Source organism: Microcaecilia unicolor, chromosome 3 (genome assembly GCF_901765095.1).
Source record: "Microcaecilia unicolor chromosome 3, aMicUni1.1, whole genome shotgun sequence".
Lineage (NCBI taxonomy): Eukaryota > Metazoa > Chordata > Amphibia > Gymnophiona > Siphonopidae > Microcaecilia > Microcaecilia unicolor.
Window position 1 is genome coordinate 142093132 of NC_044033.1, and position 24258 is coordinate 142117389.

Here is a 24258-nt window from a genome sequence, read left to right on the forward strand (position 1 = left end):
TCGGGGGTATATTAGGCCCACATAAAAGGGGTAAGGGTGGTGCGTAGGGGCGCGGGGCGACGGGGGGGTGAGGTTCTCTGACCTGCTGTCAGTTGACACGGAGTGGGGACTCTTTGTGTTGGTTGCTTCCCCTTGTAGATGGAGGAGTCGCAGAAGCTGTATGGATTGTGGGACATTCCTTTGTGCATTGGGCCGGTGCTCGGGCAGCCAGGCGCCTGGGTGGACTCCATCTGGGAATGGCGACGCGGGGCCTCCGAATATCGTGGTGGGGCGAGCGCGGAATGAGGTGGAGACAGCTGGTGTCCTTGCTGTATCGGGTGCGAGGAAGACAGCGATCTCAGCGGATATTGCTAATTCATTTGGGAGGCAACGATGTGGATAGTTTGACAGGCAAGCGACTGATCGACATGGTGAAGGATGACTTGCGCCTGGTCATGATGTGGTATCCGGATACCAAACTGGTTTGGTCAGATATAATACCCAGGCCTGCTTGCCTGCCAGCCCGCAAATGGCGGCGCGGGCTAAGCAAGATAAATCGGCAGGTGGGTCTTTGGGTTACAGCCAGGGGGGGGGGGGGTATCAAATAAAGCACGATTGGGTGGATACATCGTGTGCGGGGCTATTTGCCAGGGATCGAGTCCATTTGTCTGATGTGGGACTTGATTTGTTTTTGTTGGACATACAAGAGTGTTTAGAGTTCATTTGGGGTCAACAATGAGGTAGGCCGCAGCTTCTTTGGGGGGAGAGGAGAGTCTTGCAGGTGCAAGACCCTCCTCTTGTGGCAAAAATAAAGAACGAAAACCCGAGCTACAAAAGACATGGCTCATGGGGGGGCTGAGCCGGAGCATGGAAGGCGGGTCGGGTGACCCGGGAGACAAGTGTGGAGGTCCACACAGAGTCGGCCCCTGCTGCGAGGGCGGGGCTTAGACGAGAGTGCCGATTTGCTGACAGGGCGATCGGCGGATGGGGGGGGGGGGGGTCCAGGCTTATAGCATGGCCGGACCCACGTAGCTCGGGTGAGGGGGGGATGATAAGTTGTACAAGTTAACTAATTTGAATTGTTAATAAAGTAAGCTGCGGCCTAAGTTTTCCCAACAATGGTTTCAAGAGAGGTATTACGGTGAAGGGGGGGAAGATGGGGTGGGGGGGGGGGGGCTTGGTGGAGAACGGGTCCCAGCTCCAAGGTTTAATGTTTTTCCCTGTAGTTAACAGGTCCAAAGTTGAAAGAAAGTAAGAAATATCAATAAAAGTAAAGGGAAACAAAAACCAAGACGTAGAAAAAGTTTAAAAAAAAAGTAGACTAGTGCAGGCTTTTTCCCCATTCCTCCCTAATTGGCTGTGCTGGGATTCAAACCCACAACCTTGGCCTCTAGATGCAAATTGTGCACCTGTGACATGAGGAGACTTCCAGCTAGCGCTATGTGTGTGCTCTACGTTGTCCTGAGTGATATTGGGCTCAGTTCATGCAACCATTAGTAAGCAGTTGGGGGCATAGCTCAGTGGTAGAGCATTTGACTGCAGATTAAGAGGTCCTTGGTTCAAATCTAGGTGCCCCCTTACATGCAGAGAGAAATCTTTTATCCATAGATTCTTAGGAACCAACACCCTTAAGGATCAACCTTTAAGACATAGGCCTCCTCAATCCATTCCAATATCAATGATTTCTAAAAATGGCCTTCTACATCATATGTAAATCTGTGCAATCCTTGTCTATATGAAAGCAGTGAACAGTTAAGGAGGAGGCTAATAGCGATTATATCTTAATTATTTGCAATAGAAAGAAAAATGCTTGTGTCCACTCAATCTGTTTCTCCTCATAACGCTTTTCTGCAGAAACATCGTTGCTGGTATTCAAAGATGCCTCCTTTCTATGCTAGTCTTTGATGATATCTAGATACTGTTACTAAAAATCAAAGGATGGCCCCAGTCAGCTACAGTTTTGTGGTGGGAAGGGCTGCAGCTGGTACACCTCTAATGGTGTCGGAATACAGGTCTTCTTTTTGGGAAATCTTTTAGTACTTTAATTGCATTGGCTGCCAGGTCTCCATATGTAAAAGTGAGGTGTGGTTTTTTTAGACAACTGACTGAATAATTTGGACATTGTAAAGCTTACCAAACCAAAACGTGGACCCTGAAGATTCTCTCGGTCAAGCTTTTGTGCAGAAACACCCGAGCCTTGCTCCGTATAGAACGTGCGAAGGATCAGAAATGTTCTTCTACTTTCTCCTGCGAAAGTACTAGGTGGCTAGATGCTTAAAGTGAAGATAAGGCTGCCGGTTGAAGGTAAGACTATACTTTCTGGAATCATTTCTATAGTGTGTAACTGGAGAAATGTGTTAGAAAGTGTTTGGTCTTGCCATCCACGATGATGAGTTGCAGTTTTCTCTTCTGAGCATGAACCTGTCTTACAAGCTTGCTTTCAGAGCACTCACACATTCACTCTCTTGCTCTCTCACACAGTCACTTTCACACACTCTCTCTCTCTCTCTCAAACATACACACTCTGAGGAAAACCTTGCTAGCGCCTGTTTCATTTCTTTCAGAAACAGGCCTTTTTTACTAGTTTTCAAATAATGCTAAAGAAAGAACAAGAATTTAAACAAGCAAATGGTCAATATTCAGCTGACTGCTGTGGGCAGAATTAGGCCTTGATCAGGCTTATCCAACCTTTTTCTATCGGGGGCCATATTTTATATTTTGTAACATTTGGAGGGCCAAAACACGCACCGTCATATTTTGCTGCATGTTTTGTCAAATAGGGGCAAAATACAGCGAAGCACTGTCCTCTTCCCAGCATTCACCTGTTCTCTCTCTGATGTACTGCCTCTCCCCCAGTCTTCCCCCAGTCTCTTTACGCTCACCTAGCTTCAGCTGCAGAAGAAACAGTGGGATTCCTGCTTCCCCACCATTGCTCTCTGTAAGCTTGAACCATTTGATGTTGGACGTTTGGGTTGGTTTCACAAACCTTGAAACCACAAGACCAACTCGAACTTTCAGCACCAAATGGCTCAAGCTTAAGAGAGCTGAGTTGTAGTGGGGAAGCAGGAATCCCACTGTAAGCATCACAAGAATTGCCAAGCTTCTGAGGGCCAGAAGAAAAGCACTTAGTTGGCCAGATTCTGGCTCTTGGGCCATAGGTTGGACAAGCCTGGCCTTGATATTCAATGCTGGGCCATGTCCGGGCAGTATGCTGTTCTTCTTTATGTGGGTCTTGGACAATATTCAGCCAGGATCTGAATAAAATACTTAAATGTTTTCTGGCTGAATATCAGCTGGGACCCAAATAGGGGATATGCCAGTCCAATCCTGTTATCATCCCCCCTCCAATCCCTGATCCTCCCATATCCAACATTCCTGATCCCTCTCCATGGTGAAAACCCCACCTACAACCCAATACCTTCCCCTACTTCCCCATCTTAGGATCTCTCCATAACTCCTCTTTACCACTGATGTGTAGTGAGATGGGGCTGGAGCCGTCCCTTTTCATCTCCTGCCCTGTCAACTCCAGCTTTGAAAATTATGGCATCCCTAGCGGTAGTCATGCATACATCTCCTTCCTCATACACGCATTTAAGTAACATTTTCCTGCACTTCAACACTTTGCACAATGTTTATTTACAAGAAATGTTTTTGTATATGAAAATGGTGGACAAGTAATTTTTACCTTGAATGCTGTTTTCACATGTAAAAATAGACAGGAGCAGTAAGGTTCACAAGATTTTGTCAAACCTAATTTGCATAATTGGTTTTAACAGGTGCCGTGCCCACTTCTGGTTTGCCAGCCATTCAGAAGATGCTCTGCCTTAGCCCCGCCTATCTGCTCAAGTCATGCTCACTCTTCCCAATCTCTGCCCCTTCCACCTCACCCCTTTTGATGACATCATGGGAAGTGAGGTCATAGCCCTACCCAACATCCTACCCATTGTTGTGATGTTACAGGAAGTGATGTCCTAACTTTACCAGACCAGACCTTGTTTTTAACAAGGTGGCTACTATGAGATGCAGAAAACCAAAATAGTGGTGCCCATGGGGTACTTCCTGTTTTACATTACTGGCCACCATATTGGATGAGTCACATGACAGAAAGTGATGTCCATTGTCAGACACTGCCCCCCTACAACCTCAGAGGAGTATGCACACTTTGCACAAACCCTACAGGCAGTGAGCATGCTCAGTCAGGTTCTTTTTACTTTTGTTTCACAGCTCTTAAACTGTTTTCTCTCAGGAACAAAAGGACATTCCAACCTTCAGACTAGCTATTTTTTTTTCAAGCACGCAAGGGCACGGGATTTCTGCTTTACAGAATTCCATCTGCATTTAAGAACAGCATGCAGCAATCCCCCTCCATTCCCTCTGCTAATATCTTCTTTTTTTTTTGTTACACAGATCTTCTGCAATAAGAATGCAAAATACGCTGCCAACTTGTACAGTTCCCCTCTCACTTCTCCTTTCATGGGTACATGTTGAAATACTGAACGGCCCCCTCCCTCTCCCCACACTTCATTTCCTCTGCCAATATCTTTTGTAAATGAAGAGCAAACTTTATTAAAATAGTCCAACATGGTCACGTTTCCCTTATGGCAGGATGGTTCAGGGGCAGTGACTGCGCGAGGCATAGGTGAAAAGTGGGCAAGGCTTAGGCGGATCCTTGATTCTGATTGGCTGATAACCCAGAAGTGAGTGTGACACCTGTCAAAATCAATTATGCAAATTAGCTTTGGCAAATGCTGGTGAACCTTACTACTGACATTGATACTAGCAAGCAAAGACATTTAGATGTCAATACTGAGCCAGCACAGTGACCAAATTAAAGCTAAATAGTGATCATAGCATTTGGAGTGCTGGAAGAGTTCAGTAGTTAAAGCACTTCACGGGAAGCCAGGGTTCAAATCCCACTGCTGCTCCTTGTGCAAATTATTTAGGAGCCCTTTTACTAAAGCTTGGTGTGTGCTAACAGAATTATTGTTCACTAAATGCTAATAAGCCTATTGGTATAAAATGAGCTTCTTAACATTTTGCACACACTAATTCTATTAGCATGCACTAAGATTTAGTAAAAGTGCTCCTTAATCTTCCATTGTTCCCCCTCTCCACACACACACACCTCAAGAGACCACCTGAGGATCATCAAGGCCTAGAAGTGCCTGGTCTGGTATTATAAGTACTGATATCCCATGGGAAGTAAGATTCCAAGGACGAGGAAGCAGGCCTCACCTGATAGGCCTAGAGAATGGGGGTATAGAAGGTTCCATGTAGGAAATAATCACGTTTTATGTTGTACTGCTGAGGACCTGGACTAACCTACTGTCCTGGATAGGCACACAACTGTCAGGTGGGTACACTCTGTCCATAGCAGCTTGCTCTTGTCTTTATCATGGGGAACATAAGAGGAAAGACTGGCAGGCACCTACATTTAAGGGGTGCAAAAGTTCAATCTTTAAGGGCTGAAAGGTCAGATTTTCAGGATATCAGTAAAGAATATGCATAAGATAGATGTATTTATTTATTTGTTGCATTTGATATATCATCTCTTAGAATATATCTAATGAAACAATTTACAGTTTTTTTGGTTCAGCAAAAATTATCATTTAACCTAACCAAGACTGAAAAGAGTTTGGAGGTGTAATCTATCTAAAAGCCTAAAGGCTAATGTAAAATAATGTGTCTTTATATCTTTCTTAAATTTTTATATATAGGTCTCCAGATTAAGATGAGCTGGGAGAGAGTTCCACAAGGCTGGAGGCAAATTTTAAAAAATGCAGACTCGCGTGTAGAGTCTAGTACTGCTTTAGCTAATGAAGGTATGACTAAGTGATACTGATTTTGAGATCTTGAGCATGAAGGGCAGTAGATAGTAAATTTGCTATGTATTGTGGTTATACAGAATAAAAGACTTTTGGGCTCATTTTCAAAAGAGAAGGACGCCCATCATTCGACATAAATTGGAAGATGGACGTCCTTCTCCCAGGGTCGTCAAAATCGGTATAATCGAAAGCCGATTTTGGACGTCCCCAACTGCTTTCTTTCGCAGGGTCGGCCAAAGTTCACGGGGGCATGTCAGAGGCGTAGCGAAGGCGGGACTTGGGCATGCCTAACACTTGGACGTCCTTCACCCATAATCAAAAAAAACAAGGATGTTCTGACGAGCACTTGGATGACTTTACCTGGTCGTGCTTTTCTTATGACCAAGGCACAAAAAGGTGCCTGAAATGACCAGATGACCACCGGAGGGAATCGGGGATAACCTCCCCTTACTCCCCCAGTGGTCACTAACCCCCTCCTACCCTCAAAAAACATCTTTAAAAATATGTCCTGCCAGCCTCAGATTTCATACTCAGGTCCATCACAGCAGTATGCAGGTCCCTGGAGCAGTTTTAGTGGGTACTGCAATGCACTTCAGGCAGGTGGACCCAAGCCCATCCCCCCTACCTGTTACATTTGTGGAGGAAACAGCGAGTCCTCCAAAACCCACCACAAACTCACTGTACCCACATCTAGGTGCCTCCCTTCACCTATTAAGGGCTATTGTAGTGGTGTACAGTTGGGGGTAGTGGGTTTTGGGGGGCTCAACACACAAGGTAAGGCAGCTATGTTCCTGGGAGCAATTTATGAAGTCCACTGCAGTGCCCCCTGGGGTGCCCGGTTGGTGTCCTGGCATTTTAGGGGGACCAGTGCACTAGAAATGCTGGCTGCTCCCATGACCAAATGGCTTGCATTTGGTCGTTTCTGAGATGGATGTTCTTGGTTTCCATTATCGCCGAAAATCAGAAACGACCAAGTCTAGGGACGACCAAATTTAAGGATTTGGATGTCCCTGACCGTATTATCAAAACAAAAGATGGATGTCCAATTATTTTCTACTGCGGGAAATTGCACACACCAACTTTGAAACTACTGCAGGGCGCCCACCCTACCCCTGCGGTAGGGTCGATTTGGCACACACTACCTGCACGGCCTAGTAAAAGGGCCCTGCTATTTCTGTTTCTTCTTTCATTCTTTACTATCTCATCTCCTCAAAATCATTTTACCCAAACTTTAAAGTAAGTTAGGTGAAGAAAGACTTTCTTAAGTTCTAGAAGGTGTGACACAATCTTTGCAAACTATTTCCATGGTCTTTGAACTTCATTTCATTAAATGGTTAATATAAGTTCATCATGTCACTGTACAGCCCAGAAGCTGTGCTCCTTAAGGATTGGTTGAAGATCCAAGGGGAGGAAGGATGGTTGGTCGACCTGTAATAACTTTATGAGTTCTTGAAGATATTGACGGTTTCTGTAAATAAAGTATTCATCATTAGTCACAGTATACATGCTAGCAGCCTTAATACTGATAAAATTCAAAACATTGTTAATATAGTTGCTGTATGACTGAAAAATTTTATCATGATTAATTACCCAATTAATAATTTTGATCACAGTTAATCAAAATTTTAATTGAGGTCCTGGACAATATAATATCACAGTTAACCAGATAGTGGGGATATTCAGCCCGCTAACCGGGTAAAGTTAAGAGAGCTTTTTTTGCTGTCCTAATTTTACCTAATTATCTAACCAGGTAGCTAGGTTGTGGAGTGAATATCGGGGGGGGGGGGGGGGGGGGGGGGGGAGGGGTAGGAAGAGGAGTTAGTTTTTATGATCACCCCTGAAGCCCCCTTTCCCAGAGCATCTACCCCTCCCAAAGTCCCTTCCTCTTGAAGACTGCATACCCCTTGTAGATTCTCCTGGGCCTACCCTAAGGGGATGCACTGGTAGTCTAGGGTATGGTAGGCACGAATGATCCCCAGTCACTCCTGTTTGTGCTGGCTCTGGGTTCAAAATGGTGGCTGCAACCTCTAGCAAGATTACCACTAGATTTCAAAGCTTCCATTATGAACCTGGATCTTTCATGGGTGGGAGCAACTGGGGATTGCTCTTGCCCACCCTAACCGAGACCACCTGGACATCATTAAGATAGTCCTTGGGAGGTGGATGCTCTTGGGGAGGGGGTCTTCAGAAGGGGCAATGCTCTTGGAAGGGCTTCATGAGATGGTTAGATGCCGTTGTGGGGGGGTGCTCTTTGGGAGGTGGATGCTCTGGGGGAGGGCGCTTCAGAAGGGCAGTGAATTCTCAATTCAGCCCACAGCGATTAGTGTTTAATAAAAAAATGCTGACTGTCCCAGGCTGAATATGGAACTGGATCATTAGCATCACATTAGTGCTGTTAATTATAATCACCATTAAAATTTTGGGGTTAATCGTGTTAGTTAATTGGGATTAATCAACAGCACTAATTGTTATAATATTAATGGTAACATAATATGCCAGTGGTCTCCAATACACAGCCTGTGTGCCGCCCGAGGTCCTGGCAGTCCATTTTTGTGGCCCTTAACTGATGCAGCACCGTTCAAGTAACCAGATTTGCACATGCTCAAGCGGTCACCACGGAAACCCTTTCTTCCGGTAGAAGGGAGCTTGTAACCCGGAAGCGTTCACTCTGCTCTGACACTTACTACATCCGGGAAACTGCTGCCTCCTCTTTTGTGTCAGTCATTTGTACGGAGAGAGGTGAGTAGAGATGGCATGCTGGGAGTGGCTGTGGATTTCTGACCTGTGTGTTTCAGGTTCTCTATGAGTCAATCTTAGTTTTATGCCAGGGCACGCATATATATGTAATTTATATTTTTCCACTGACTTAGCTAACAAAATTAAGCTATAGATTTATACTTGCTGTTGGGCAAAACCAGGACCTATCCAGAACTCCATCCTTGCCTTATAAATGCTGCATGACAGACATGCATCAACGAGGCTCGAATTCGTGTCTAGTTGTTTTGATGGTTACTTCCAAGATGGAGTCTGGTGGAGTTATCTGGCCCGTCTTTTAAGACGCCCTGATGAAGCCACTGTTTACGGCCAAACTTGGATCCTTGTTGTGGCAGTCTCTTTATTACACGGACACCCTCTCATCTCATCTGTGATACATCTGATGCAAGCCAAGTGTCTGGTTTATTGCCATATGCTTTTGAATGGACTCAGATTTTAATGCGATGATTGTGATAAGGGTGCCTGGATGTGGTTTAAACATCACTTTGGGACACTGATTTATTTCTGAGCATTTTATTCACTTAATATTGTTTTCTATTAGTTCTTGGATCGTGTACTTTGATTATACATTGTCTACCAGATGTGTATATCTCTTTAAACTATGTTTAAATCTGTTTTTTTTAATTTTCAATGTTCAAGTAAAAAATATTACAGGATATATTCAGTTTACAGATGGAAAACGCTATAACATCACGAAAACTACCTTTAACTCCCCCCCCAATCCTCCCTTCCCTCTACGCTTATATTAGCCCCCCTCCCATTGAGGCATCTCCTTCCAAAAGTACATATCACACAGAATAATACTGAACTCTCAGCAATTCAATAAGTAACTACGTGCTTTTGATGAAAGCGTAAGCAAAAAGGGCTCTCAGGTCTCTTGAAAATGATTTCCAGGCTCATTGTCAAAGGAAGTTATTCCCTCATTTCCCTGCTTCTCCAGCCACATTTGATAGAAGAGCAATGATCTCCATTTCTGAATGGTGGCCAGTCAATATAATGTTGTCTTGATGCCAAAGAATATTGCCTTACTGAGAAAATGTATAAATCCAGGAGGTAGTGGGGCAGTGCAAATGTCCAAATAAAAATGTCCAAATAAAATAAGAGGATCTCCAGTGACTGTACAACCCCAATAGGTATCAAGTAATGTAAATATTATTTTCCAAAACCAGATAACCTCTATGAAATGCCAAAACATATGTCCAAGAGTTTCTGTTGGCCACTGACACTTTAGACAGGCTGCACTTGGAGATACTGATGCTTGAAATGCTCGAGATGGAGAGGTATGAATTCTCGGAGCAAATTTGTACAACATCTCTCTCAATTACTCAGATTTCTGTATTTTATATATCCCGCCAGCCTTTTATAATCCCAGTCTGGGGTCGTGTCTTTGAGATATTGATGGTGGAAAGCCAAAGGTACTTTCAGCTGCACTCCAAGGGTATAAGCTTCCAACAGTTTCTTGTACTTCCTCTCTGAGATCTGTCCAGCATAGGGAAGAAACATAATGTCTATGCTATAGATATGCAAAATAATACGAGGGAAGCAGGCGATACTCCTGACACAGAGATTCAAATGATTTAATTCGGTCTTCTATGGTGACCGCGTGCACTAAATACTGCAAGCTGTTCTCTGCTCACTGGGTAAACACACTTCTTCCCCATCCTGCTGGGAAATTCGGATTATTACTAATTAATAAATAAGGCATCACTGATGCAGAAAACTGATGTCTGCGACACACCCAACACCACACTGCTCTTGTAGATTTAAGCAGAGGATATTGAGAAAATGTATGGGGGGGGGGGGGGGGGGACATTCTGGCTACAGAATGGAGCATATGACTAAAATGGATGGCTGGAATCAATTTAGTTTCTACTTGGGTTAGAGAAAAATATTCCATAAATTAATATTGCGCATCCCACTTGCCACAGTGAAGTACCTAATGTTGAGTAAGCCCATCCCACCATGTGACTTTGGTATCTGTATCAAGGTCAATGACAAACAAGGTTTTTTATCACCCCATATATATATATGTCTGCAACAGTTTATAAAGTTTATGTTCCTCCCATCTCTTCAAATACAATGGACATTTGAAATACATAACCACTTGAGGGCTAGTAAATGTTAAATAAGTGGGTATGCTTTCTAAAGTCGAAGTTTGTGTTTAGTGTTTCTAATAAGGCAGTTATATTATGTATATATATATATATATATATATATATATATATATATATATATATATATATATATACTGTATATATATATATATATATGTGTGTGTGTGTGTGTGTGTGTTAATGGATAAGTGATTTTAAGGTAATCTGAGTGGACAAGTTCATTAGTTTTGAAGGATGGAAGAGTGCACATAAGCTTGTTTTGCCCGTTGCAATATCGTTTTCATATTCCTAATGTTCACCATTATTTTTTACATCTAGTAATTGTGTAGGCTATTATTTCTCCTTGCATCACTGCCTTCGTGGTACCCCAAAATGAGGATTATTTATATGTTGGTTATGGGCAAGAAATGCTTCCCATCGCAACCTCAAATATGTTTGAAAATCTTTGTTGTGTGCCAGATATGTTGGAAAGCACCACCTCTTAATAGCATGATAACTATAGGATGCCTCCAGATCAATCCAGACCATCGCATGATCTGAAACTACTTCTGGGCATATAACAGCTTCTGTGACTGCCAGAAAGAGTTTATAATATATAGTCTAATCTAGTAAGCGTATTCTGAACTCTTGATAGTTTTAGATATGAGTGGAACCGTGTATTGATGGGTTGGGAGAATGAGTGAGGCTGTGAAATGGCCTTGGAGGCAAAGGAAGGAAGGATAAACAGGGATGGAGCTGCGACTGATATGGTGATGAGATGCAGTGGAGGATAGATGAGGGCTAAGAAGGTGAGTATAGAGAATGGGACTGGGGGACTAAGCAAGTAGGTTAAAGAAGGGGGATGGGTTTAGAAGACTAGGCAAGGGAGAGACACAAGGGGCAATGGGAGTGCTGGAAAGGGAATGAGAGGGAGATGGCAATAGCCAGCAGGTAGATGAGAAGTGAAACGGGGGGAAGGCCCACAGTCGCTCAAAAGTGCATGGTTCGGGATTAGGTATCTTTCAAAGATATCACCAAAATAGGGAAGATAGGGTATCCTGATAGTGAGGTCGCAAAAGAGACTGTAGTAGATCAGGTGTCAAATAAAAATAAAAAACAGACAAAAGATTGCAAATTAATACTGTCAAATACTAAGCATGATGTAAATAGGAACAACAAACATAGTTTTAAATGTCTATATGTGAATGCCAGGAGCCTAAGAAATAAGATGGGAGAGTTAGAATATATTGCACTAAATGAAAAATTAGATATACAGTAATAGGCCTCTCTGAGACCTGGTGGAAGGAGGATAACCAGTTAGACACTGTCATACCGGGGTACAAATTATATTGTAGTGATAGGGTGGATCGAATTGGTGGAAGGGTAGCATTGTATATTAACGACAGCCTTGAATCAAATAGGAGGACAGAAGACCAAACAACAGCCAGCGGGTTAAAAAGTGAGGTGAAGGAACCGACTGAAAATAATAAGAAACAGCATAAGGACAATGGAAAGCGCTGACAAGGAAGGCTAAGAGGGACTTAGAAAAAAAGATTGCGTTGGAGGCAAAAACACATAGTAAAATTTTTTTTACGTATATTAAAAGCAGGAAGCTGGCAAAAGAATCGGTTGGACCGCTAGATGACCAAGGAGTAAAAGGGGCGATCAGGGAAGACAAAGCCTTAGTGGAGAGATTAAATGAATTCTTTGCTTCGGCCTTCACCGAGCAAGATTTGGGTAGGACACCGGTGCCAAAAATGGTATTCAAAGCTGAAGAGTCGGAGAAACTTAATGAATTCTCATTAAACCTGGAGGATATAATGGGCAGTTCTTCAAACTGAAGAGTAGCAAATCTCCTAGACTGAATGGTATTCATCCCTGAGTACCAATAGAACTGAAAAATGAGCTTGTGGAGCTATTGTTAGTAATATGTAATTTCTTTAAAATCGAGCGTGGTACCGGAAGATTGGAGGGTGGCCAATGTAACGCCGATTTTTAAAAAAGGTTCCAGAGGAGATCTGGGAAATTATAGACCGATGAGTCTGACGTCAGTGCCGGGCAAAATGGTAGCGACTATTATTAAGAACAAAATTACAGAGCATATGCATAAGCATGGATTAATGAGACAAAAAGGGGCATGATCGAACGGGGCGCCCACGTTTTCATGAGGGTGTCCTCGCAGGACGGCCCCGCGAAGGAGCGGGGAAACCTGTATTATCGAAACAAGATGGGCGTCCATCTTTCGTTTCGATAATACGGTTGGGGACGCCCAAATCTCAACATTTAGGTCGACCTTAGAGATGGTCAACCTTAGTGATGGTTGTCCCCGGTTTTCGGCCATAATGGAAACCGAGGACGCCCATCTCAAAAATGACCAAATCCAAGCCCTTTGGTCGTGGGAGGAGCCAGAATTCATAGTGCACTGGTCCCCCTGACATGCCAGGACACAAACCGGGCACCCTAGGGGGCACTGCAGTGGATGTCACAAATTGCTCTCAGGTGCATAGCTCCCTTACCTTGGGTGCTGAGCCCCCCAAAACCCACTCCCCACAACTGCATACCACTACCATAGCCCTACGGGGTGAAGGGGGGGGGTACCTACATGTGGGTACAGTTGGTTTCGGGTGGGTTTTGGAGGGCTCACATGTACCACCTCAAGAGTAACAGGTAGGGGGGATGGGCCTGGATCCGCCTGGCTGAACTGCACTGCACCCACTTAAACTGCTCCAGGGACCTGCATACTGCTGTCATGGAGCTGGGTATGACATTTGAGGCTGGCATAGAGGCTGGCAAAAAAACTTTTAAAGTTTTTTTTAAGGGTGAGAGGGGATTGTTGACCACTGGGGGAGTAAGGGGAGGTCATCCCCGATTTCCTCTGGTGGTCATCTAGTCAGTTCAGGCACCTTTTTGAGGCTTGGTCGTAAGAAAAAAATGGACCACGTAAAGTCAGCCAAGTGCTCATCAGGGACACCCTTCTTTTTTCCATTATCAGCCGAGGACGCTCATCTCTTAATCATGCCCCAGTCCCACCTTCGCTATGGTGTCGACATGCCCCTGTGAACGCCCCTCAACAGAAAGCAGTTGAGGATGCCCAATATCGGCTTTCGATTATGTCAATTTGGGCGACCCTGAGAGAAGGACGCCCATCTCCCGATTTGTGTCGGAAGATGGACGCCCTTCTGTTTTGAAAATAATCCTGATAGTCAACATGGATTTAGTGAAGGGAAATCTTGCCTCACCAATCTACTACATTTCTCTGCACCTTTTCTAATTCCATTATATCTTTTTTGAGATGCGGCAACCAGAATTGAACACAATATTCAAGGTGTGGTCGCACCATGGAGCGATACAAAGGCATTATAACATAATCATTTTTATTTTCCATTCCTTTCCTAATAATACCTAAAATTCTATTTGCTTTCTTAGTGTCACGACTGTGGTCGTGATCCCTCTCTGACTCACCTTATGCCCCAATGGTCAGCTGCTGAGCTGGCTACTGTCTGCATTGTTTCTTTCCTGTGTGTTTCAAGCCTCACTTTGGGTTCAGTGTATTTCCTGTCTCTGTCCTGTAGGGTCTCCACTTCCTGCGTGTTTCAAGCCTCACTTTGGGTTCAGTGTATTTCCTGCCTCCGTCCTGTTTATAAGGAAGTGGTGCACTTTCATTCAGTGCCTTTGCAATGCCAAAGGTCTCCAGGTTAGTCCGTGTGCAGTGTAGCACTTCTCTACCTTGTTCTAGTCTGTGTGCTTGTGGGCACTTCTGTCTTGATTTTTTGTTGCCTTGTTCATAGCCTGGGTGCCTGAGGGCACTTCTGTCTTGATTCCTTGTTTAGGGTGCCTGTGTGCTCCTCTGCTTCTGTTCTTCTCTGTCTGTTTGTGTGCTAGGTTCAGCCTTCAGCCGCAGTTCTGTTGTTTGTCTGAAGCAGAAGGCAACACGCAGGAAGTGGAGACCCTACAGGACAGAGGCAGAAAACTGAACACCAAAGTGGGGCTTGGAATACACAGGAAGTGGAACCCTACAGGACAGAGACAGGAAATACACTGAACCCAAAGTGAGGCTTGAAACACACAGGAAAGAAACAATGCAGACAGTAGCCAGCTCAGCAGCTGACCATCGGGGCATAAGGTGAGTCAGAGAGGGATCACGACCACAGTCGTGACACTAAGAAAGCAAATAGAATTTTAGGTATTATTAGGAAAGGAATGGAAAATAAAAATGAGGATGTTTATAATGCCTTTGTATCGCTCCATGGTGCGACCACACCTTGAATATTGTGTTCAATTCTGGTCGCCACATCTCAGAAAAGATATAATGGAATTAGAAAAGGTGCAGAGAAGGGCGACGAAAATGATAAAGGGGATGGGACGACTTCCCTATGAGGAAAGGCTAAAGCGGCTAGGGCTCTTCAGCTTGGAGAAAAGGTGGCTGAGGGGAGATATGATAGAGGTCTACAAAATAATGAGTGGAGTTGAACGGGTAGATGTGAAGTGTCTGTTTATGCTTTGCAAAAATACTAGGACTAGGGGGCATGCGATGAAGCTACAATGTAGTAAATTTAAAACGAATCAGAGAAAATCTTTCTTCACTCAACGTGTAATTAAACTCTGGAATTCGTTGCTGAGAATGTGGTAAAGGCGGTTAGCTTAGCGGAGTTTAAAAAAGGTTTGGACGGCTTCCTAAAGAAAAAAGTCCATATACCATTATTAAATGGACTTGGGGAAAATCCACTATTTCTGGGATAAGCAGTATAAAATGTTTTGTACTTTTTTGTGATTTTGCCAGGTATTTGTGACCTGAATTGGCCACTGTTGGAAACTGGATGCTAGGCTTGATGGACCTTTGGTCTTTCCCAGTATGGCAATACTTATGTAACTTTGCGCCCCGTATCATTCACTTAAGTTGATGGTTTTAGGAGACTTTAATTTAGTTTCAGACCCATCTTTAGATTGTTCGGTGCCTAGGATTGCACCACAGGGCAGAACCCGGGCTAGGGCCCTCCCCTCCTTTATGCGCACACTGAATTTGATTGATGCTTGGAGGTCCCTGCGCCCAGGAAAGAGGGATTTTATGCACTTATCTAGAGAACACAGCACCCTCTCCCGCATAGATTATATACTAGTGGATCGGACAGTGTTTCCTTGGGTGTTAGCCACAGGTATAGGCCCTGAAGAAATTTCAGACCACCCCCTAGTGTGGGCGGACATAGAAGCTCTGGAGTACTATCAGGCTAAAACAGGGTGGCGGTTTCCAGCTTACCTTTATCACAATAAAGAGTTTGCTCAATACCTTCTTTTAAGATGGAGCGAGTTCATGCGCTTTAATGAGCAGCACAGAGAGAACCTGGCCCTCTTTTGGATGACAGTTAAAGATGTTTTGAGAGGTGACATAATAGCTTATGTACAGGCCCGTAATAGGAAACAGGCTAAAGCAATTTTACACTTAGAATTGAAACTAAAAAAAGCAAAGAAAACGTATATAAAGACACCAAATGCGAATACACGGGAATAGCTGCAGGTGGTGCAAGTAGCTTTAAATTCTCTCTTACATAAGCATGCCACTCGGTCCCTCCTTTACCAAAAATACAAACTCCAGAGGTTTGGAGACAGAGCGGGATCACTATTAGCGCGCCTTGTTAAGTCCTGAGGAGCCAGTAGAACAATAACTGCTATAAAAGACCACACAGGTTCGGTGCGGAATAAGAGTGAGGAGATAGAGCAGGTCTTTACTAGATATTTTGCCAAATTGTATGAAGGACGTGTAAATCCATCACTCCCCACCCTGAGTAGCTACTTGACACGAGTAGGTCTGCCGCATCTTAATTCCTAGGAAATAGAGGAACTAAAAAGCTCCATTACTGGAAAAGAACTTCAGGAGGTCATTAAAAATGTAGCCCTTAATTCGGCACCTGGACCAGATGGGTACACGGGAGAGTTCTACAAGTTAGTACCCCCCTCATTTTTGGGGCTGCTACTGGCGTACTATGTACAAGTGATAGATGAAGGTGAATTCCCACTTTATGCCAATACAGCCCTGATTTCATTGATACCAAAGCTGGGGAGACCGGGTGATCAGGCGGACGCCTACCGGCCTATCTCGCTACTAAACGTGGACATTAAGATACTAGCGAGGGTGTTAGTGGACCGCTTAGCTAGACTGCTTCCCCATTTGATTGGCAGGCGGCAAGTGGGATTTCTCCGGCACCGACAGGCTGGTGGCAACGTGCGATGCTTGCTGCTAGCCATGGCACAGTGTCAGCAAACTAAGTCGTCGGGCCTAGTATTGAGTTTGGATGTGGAAAAGGCTTTTGATAAAGTGGATTGGGAATACCTTTTTGGAGTGCTATGATTTATGGGATTCCAGGGTTGATTTACAATGCAATACAAACTCTTTATACAGGACCTGAGGCCTCATTGTTGGTCAATGGGGTGCGGAGTGGCACTTTTCCAGTTCGTTGGGGCACGCGGCAGGGGTGTCCACTGTCTCCACTATTGTTTGTGCTCTTGGTGGAGTCCTTGTTGCGGGTCCTGAGGAATGAGGAGGGGGTGTTAGGGGTGGAGGTGGGTGGGGAGGTGGTGAAAACTTTGGCATTTGCTGATGACACTGGTAATAACGAGAGATCCAGATAGATCAATACCTATATTATTGCGGGTAGTTGTTTATTATAGTCATCTGTCAGGCTTTACGTTAAATCTCCAAAAATCCCGGGTCCTATCAGTACTACAGAGAGACAGCTTTTGTTGGAGAGGTGCCCTTACTATAACGTGGGCGGGTGATGCTATTAAGTATTTAGGGGTAAAGTTTCCAAATGATCTTAGTCACCTATATGCAGTGAATATTTCTAAAATGCTTACTGAAACCTGTGTGAGATTACAGATGTGGCAAGCATACCCGCTGTCCCTTTTGGGGCGGATAGCTTTGTACAATATGATGATTGTCCCCCCTTCCAAATTCTACCACTGTATCTTTGAAGTAAAGATGAAAAAAAATTAAATCGTATGCTGCAAAGATTTCTCTAGCAGGGGAAGAAAGCGAGACTAACACTGTCTACCCTACAAACTCTGGTGGAATACGGAGGATTAGGACTCCTGAATTTACGACATCTGACAATTGCAAGTGGTATGAGGCATATCAACGATTGGTTTCGCTCCACACATGATTTTACACCCACAGTGTTCGAGACCAATCTGTCCCGAGATATACATTTCAGTTATTTACTTCATGCGGCAGGAGGAAAAGTACCGCCAGTGCTAAAGGCCACTCACATCCTCCCGACTGCTAGAGCAGTGTGGTGCTGGATCTGCTGGCATCACCATTTTTCAGCTAAAGTAACGCCATTCCTACCTATTTGTAGTAACCAAGACTTTCCTCCTGGACAAATATATGGCGCTTTTCACAGATGGCGTCGAAGAGGCCTGGTTTACTTGGTGTAGGCCTTAACGGAGGAGGGACAGATCAAAACATTTGCGGAGCTGCAAATCAATCCTACTTAATGCCAATAGATATTTTCTATTATCACCAATTAAAACATTATATTGCCAGCCTACCATGGGAGTCCTTAACTGAGGATGTGCAAGAGGAACTGGCTACTGCGTTCTCGCTGGGTGCACGACAGAAAGTACCCCTCAGCCATCTCTTCTCCAAGCTGAAAAGCCCTAGCCTCCTTAGTCTTTCTTCATAGGGAAGTCGTCCCATCCCCGCTATCATTTTAGTCGCCCTTCGCTGCACCTTTTCCAATTCCACTATATCTTTCTTGAGATGCGGCGACCAGAACTGAACACAATACTCAAGGTACGGTCACACCATGGAGCGATATAATGGCATTATAACATTCTCACACCTGTTTTCCATACCTTTCCTAATAATACCCAACATTCTATTCGCTTTCTGAGCCGCAGCAGCACACTGAGCAGAAGGTTTCAGTGTATTATCGATGACGACACCCAGATCCCTTTCTTGGTCCGTAACTCCTAACGTGGAACCTTGCATGACATAGCTATAATTCGGGTTCTTTTTTCCCACATGTATCACCTTGCACTTGCTCACATTAAACGTCATCTGCCATTTAGCCGCCCAATCTCCCAGTCTCGTAAGGTCCTTCTGTAATTTTTCACAATCCTGTCACAAGTTAACAACTTTGAATAACTTTGTGTCATCAACAAATTTAATTACCTCGCTAGTTACTCCCATCTCTAAATCATTTATAAATATATTAAAAAGCAGCGGTCTTAGCACAGACCCCTGAGGAACCCCACTAACTACTCTTCTCCATTGTGAATACTGCCCATTTAACCCCACTCTCTGTTTCCTATCCTTCAACCAGTTTTTAATCCACAATAGGACTTTTCCTCCTATCCCTAGACCCTCCAATTTCCTCTGTAGCCTTTCATGAGGTACCTTGTCAAACGCCTTTCGAAAATCCAGATACCCAATATCAACCGGCTTCCTTGTCCACATGTTTGTTTACTCCTTCAAAGAATAGAAGTAAATTGGTCAGGCAAGATTTCCCCACACAAAAGCTGTGCTGACTCGGTCTCAGTAATCCATGTCCTCGGATGTGCTCTGTAATTTTGTTTTTAATAATAGCCTCTACCATTTTCCCCGGCACCGATGTCAGACTCACCGGTCTATAATTTCCCGGACCTCCTCTGGAACCTTTTTTAAAAATGGGCGTTACATTGGCCACCCTCCAATCTTCCGGTACCACGCTCGATTTTATCTTGCAACACTTGAACTCTTCATCCAGTCCTTAGAATTAAATTACTTCATATATGCTGATGATATCCAACTGATCCTTTTTGTTGATGCAAACTCTCCCACTTTTATCTCTGATCTTTCTGCTAAATTGGTTACTATCGCAGATTGACTAACAAACAATGTGCCAACCATTTGTGGAAATCCTACTCCTCTGAGTGATTCTGTTAAACTACTAGGAGTCACCATTGATAATGTCTATCTCTCATTACTAACAATCCCGCATGCCCAAGGAAGAACACTTCTCTCACTTCGTTATTTGTTCTTCCCCCCCCCCCCCCCCCCCAGTTTCTTTTGCTTTCTTGGATTCCAGGCTTCAGTCTGCTTTCTTTTGTGCAGCCCCATTACTCTGGAATATACTCCCTGCTTCCCTTCGAACAGAACCTTCTTATCCCAAGTTCAAGGCAGAAATTAAGACCTACCTTTTCAAGTTGGCATTTGGTGGGGGGACACAGGGTTAGAAGACTGCTCTGCTGCCATGATATGCTGCCCCACAATCGGTGCCTATGCTAAGTCATGCAGTGTTTTCCTCTTCCCCTCACTTCTTTCTCTTCCCTTTTCCCACTTTCACCCTTATTTCCTCTTCTCGTTTCTCTGTACTATATATAATAGAGTTCATTTCCTAGTTTACTTTTGATTTTATTGTAAACCATCTCACTATTTTATAATGAGAGGTGGTATATCAAATCTAATAAACCATAAAACATCTTTCTAACCTTGTCAAAAAATCATTTTTTTTTTATCTTGCAACAACTACATTCTATTCAGTCAATCTTAGATACTACAGCTCTAAGACAGTTCACTCCCTTGTTCTCTCTAGATTGGACTATGGTAATTCTTTACTCTCAGACCTAACATCTTCTTAGCTATGTCAATTACATTTGATTCAATATGCTGCTGAAAAACTCATCTTAGGTAAGAAAACATGTGATGGCATTACATCTTTACTTTATAGTGAACACTGTTTACTTTCTCATATTATATTCTATTATGTTTTCTATATAGCTATTCCATCATTCTTAGTAGTGTTCTCATTCCTTGCACTTCCACCCACACCCTACATTATGCTCAACAAAATCTCCTTGTTGTTCCCTCCTATTGTGTACTCAAATTTGAGATAAACAATAGCTCGTTTCAAGTGTTCGTCAGGGATGTCCTTGTTTCTTTCAATTATGGGTCGAGGACGCCCAAGTCCCACCTCCGATACGCCCCCTTGAACTCTGGCCGTCTCTGCAACAGAAAGCAGTTGGGGACGTCCAAAATCGGTTTTCAATTACACCGATTTGGACAACCCTGTGAGAAGGACACCCATCTTCTGATTTATGTCGAAAGATGGGCATCCTTCTCTTTCGAAAATGAGCCCAATAGGTGCCATTTTCAAAAGTTATATGGATTTTCTTTTTCAAATCTTCCATTTAATATACATTGGTAAAGTGCCAAATACATGATTTTTAAAGCTGCATTTCGTTTACAATTTTTAATCACAATTAATCACACAATTAAAACTTTTTGAGCGTGATTAATCACGCAAACTTTGCTTATTTATCTATTTATGTTTTTATTTCTCATTGTAGCTCCTTGTGAGTCTGGGCAAATCACTTAAATCTCCATTGCCCCAGGTACAAAATAAGTACCTGTATATAATATGTAAACCACTTTGTAACCATAGAATGGCAGTATATCAAATCCCATCCCCCTTCCCTTCCCTAAAGGGCTGATAATCTCCCTTCCTCCCACCCCTAGATCCAACATATCTCCCTGTTCTCTTCCTTCCTTCTCTTTTCTCTTCCCCCAGGCACATTATCTCTTTCTCTCTCCCTTCTTCTTATTGTTCAGCACTTCACACTCCCTCCCCTCCACCCTCATGAGCAGCAACACAAACTTGGTGGTGAGCAACACAATGTTCTTTTTGTGATTGCTTGAGTTTACTGCTTTGGCAATAGTGTCCACTGGTGACCCCTCCAGTTCTGCTTGCAAGTCTGCAGCTTACTCCACTCCCCCCATTCAGGGTTTTGCATCTGCCCCCTCTTAATACCCCTCTCCCCCCAGTGTATCTTCAAGGAGGTCTTCTGTTCAGTGCTTAATTTTATTTGTAGATTCAATGACATTATCCATTATAAACTATGCCATTAAATATATGCTGGTGCTTATAAGACTGATTTTGTGTAGGGAAAATGGATATTTAGGTCCAGGCAGTGGCTGCCTATGGCCAGGTCTGAAGCTTTCCATCTGACCCATCCCACCCATGCAAAAACAGGAAGTGATATCAGAGGAGCAGAACGGACCAAAGGGAAAGCTTTGGAGCATATGTGCACCATTGCTACTGCTGGGGACCAACACAAGACCATTTTTAAGGTAGGCTGATGTGCAGGGGGTGATATTGAATACTGGTTGGAAGGAAAGATGCTGAATCATCCTGAGGACAGGGATCTGGAGTGGAACAGCAGAAGAGATGTTTGGAGGAGACAGGAGATGCTGCAATATGATTAAATTCTTTAATCATGATTAATTTTTTAAATTACAGTTCATGATTAATGCTTTAATTGCATAGTTAACTGTAATTAACTTGCAGCCTTATTGATTTTATTTTGACTTTTTTTCAGATGCTTTGAAAGAAGCACCCAAAGACAGCATACAACACACTATCAAACTTCTACAAACTGCTGTAAGATGAAGATAAAATAATAACATAACAGCTTACCCTTTTAGAAACAGTGGAACTGCATTCATACTCTTTATATGCTTCTACACAAGATGGTGGTATGTAGTTTAACTTTATATTTGGAAACTTAATGAAGAAAAGAAAAGACAGTTAGTCTACTTGATTTGTTTACCAGTACAATGATTTGTGTTAGCACTGTTCATCTTTTAACTCTTTGTTGCTTATTACTATTACTACTATTTAGCATTTCTATAGCGCTACAAGGCGTACGCAGCGCTGCACAAACATAGAAGAAAGACAGTCCCTGCTCAAAGAGCTTACAATCTAATAGACAAGAAATAAAGTAAGCAAATCAAATCAATTAATGTGTACAGGAAGGAGGAGAGGAGGGTAGGTGGAGGCGAGTGGTTACGAGTCAAAAGCAATGTTAAAGAGGTGAGCTTTCAGTCTAGATTTAAAGGTGGCCAAGGATGGGGCAAGACGTAGGGGCTCAGGAAGTTTATTCCAGGCGTAGGGTGCAGCGAGACAGAAGGCGCGAAGTCTAGAGTTGGCAGTAGTGGAGAAGGGAACAGATAAGAAGCATTTATCCATGGAGCGGAGTGCTTATCTAAATATTTGTTGATTTGTCACTTACCCCTTGGGTAGGTACAGCTGGCCACATACTTTACTTGTTGCTAAAGAGGAGTCTATTTATTTAATTCCTGACTCACGTTCCAGCTTTGCATTCAAGGCACGAACAGGTGTATTTTTAAATTAAGATGCATCTTAGCGGACACCCCTGTGAAATTCACTGGCAGTGACTGTTCAGTCCACATGTCCCTGGTAAGTCACATCCCCACAGCCTGACCCCATCATACACTGTCCTGAACATTTGGCCCTCCTACCCCAGTCAGTGCTTAACTTTATTCGCAGATTCAACGATATTATCCATTATAAACTGTGCCATTAAATATATGCTGCTGCTTATAAGACCGATTTTGTGTAGGAAAAATGGATATTTAGGTCCATGCATGCAATACTGTGGTAGTAATTTATAGAGGGCTTCTGAATGTAGAGATTTTTATAAAATATATGTACACAAAATGAGTGGCATCACTTTGGGGTTTTGCATGTATAAGTGGTGGTGCTTTTATGTATAAGTGGTACAACTCAAAACGTGGTGAGGTCAGTTAGCTTAGCAGAGTTTAAAAGGGGTTAGACGGTTTCCTAAAGAACAAGTCCATAAACCACTACTAAATGGACTTGGGGAAAATCCACAATTCCAGGAATAACATGTATAGAATGTTTGTACATTTGGGAAGGTTGCCAGGTGCCCTTGGCCTGGATTGGCTGCTGTCGTGGACAGGATGCTGGGCTCGATGGACCCTTGGTCTTTTCCCAGTGTGGCATTACTTATGTACTTATATCTCTTCAAACACAAATTGCATTGCAAAGAGCAAAATGAAGAAATCTTGAACACCAAACACACTTTTAGCCTACAGACATAAGGCAGGCACATATAAGGCAGCCATACGATCAACCAAGGTGGTTTACTATTCCTAATTAATATCGGCAACATCTAACCCCTTAAGGCTCTATAAAATTCTATATTCCCTTACTTATAGGCTTCCTCATAGTACGCTCACTACTCTTAAAATGCCCTCTCTCACTGCTATTCAGAATACACTAGAGACTATCAAAACAAAAGCTGTACAATATGACCTTAACATTTGATCAGAAAGCTCAATAACTGTTTTCTTTCTTATCATCATAACCTGATCACTACATCTCTCAAACTGGGTGCAGTTCCCCCAGCCTGGAAGTCTGCCTAGATCTGCCCCAGAATAAAGGACATCAAAATGATTTCCACTGACATTTCAATAGTTAACCTACCATTTGTATCTAAACTGACCACAAGCATAGTATTGGAACGATTAACCAACTTCCTAGAATGGTCAATTTGTCTGTCTACACCCATATCAAACAGGTTTTCTCAGGCACCACAGAAACTACCCTTACTGGTCATATTATATTATATTCATCCAAGCAGATCCTGACCACAACAAAACAGTGGTCCTCATTTCTCTAGATTTTTCAGCTACCTTCAGTCTTGTGGACCACACTCTATTACTAGACAGAATTCAAGAAACAGGCATATTGCGTATAGTCTATGTATGGTACAGTTCTTATCTATCC

General features: G+C 43.3%; 1 protein-coding gene and 2 non-coding genes across 3 annotated transcripts in view; 2 read left to right on the plus strand and 1 right to left on the minus strand.

Annotated features, from left to right (window-relative positions):
• The first annotated feature begins 1485 nt into the window (after positions 1-1485).
• On the plus strand, positions 1486-1557 carry TRNAC-GCA. The gene has a single exon. It is a non-coding gene; the product is annotated as a tRNA-Cys (tRNA).
• Positions 1558-2285: 728 nt separating this feature from the next.
• LOC115467400 lies at positions 2286-2510 on the plus strand. Its single transcript, XR_003941698.1, has one exon. It is a non-coding gene; the product is annotated as a small nucleolar RNA U3 (small nucleolar RNA).
• A 7386-nt stretch (positions 2511-9896) lies between these two features.
• Positions 9897-24258, minus strand: part of WDR64 (WD repeat domain 64) — a 205136-nt gene continuing 190774 nt past the window's right edge. Inside the window, 2 exon segments of the mRNA XM_030194685.1 lie at positions 9897-10058; positions 22123-22209. Of these exon segments, the coding sequence (XP_030050545.1) occupies positions 9897-10058; positions 22123-22209 (249 nt within the window).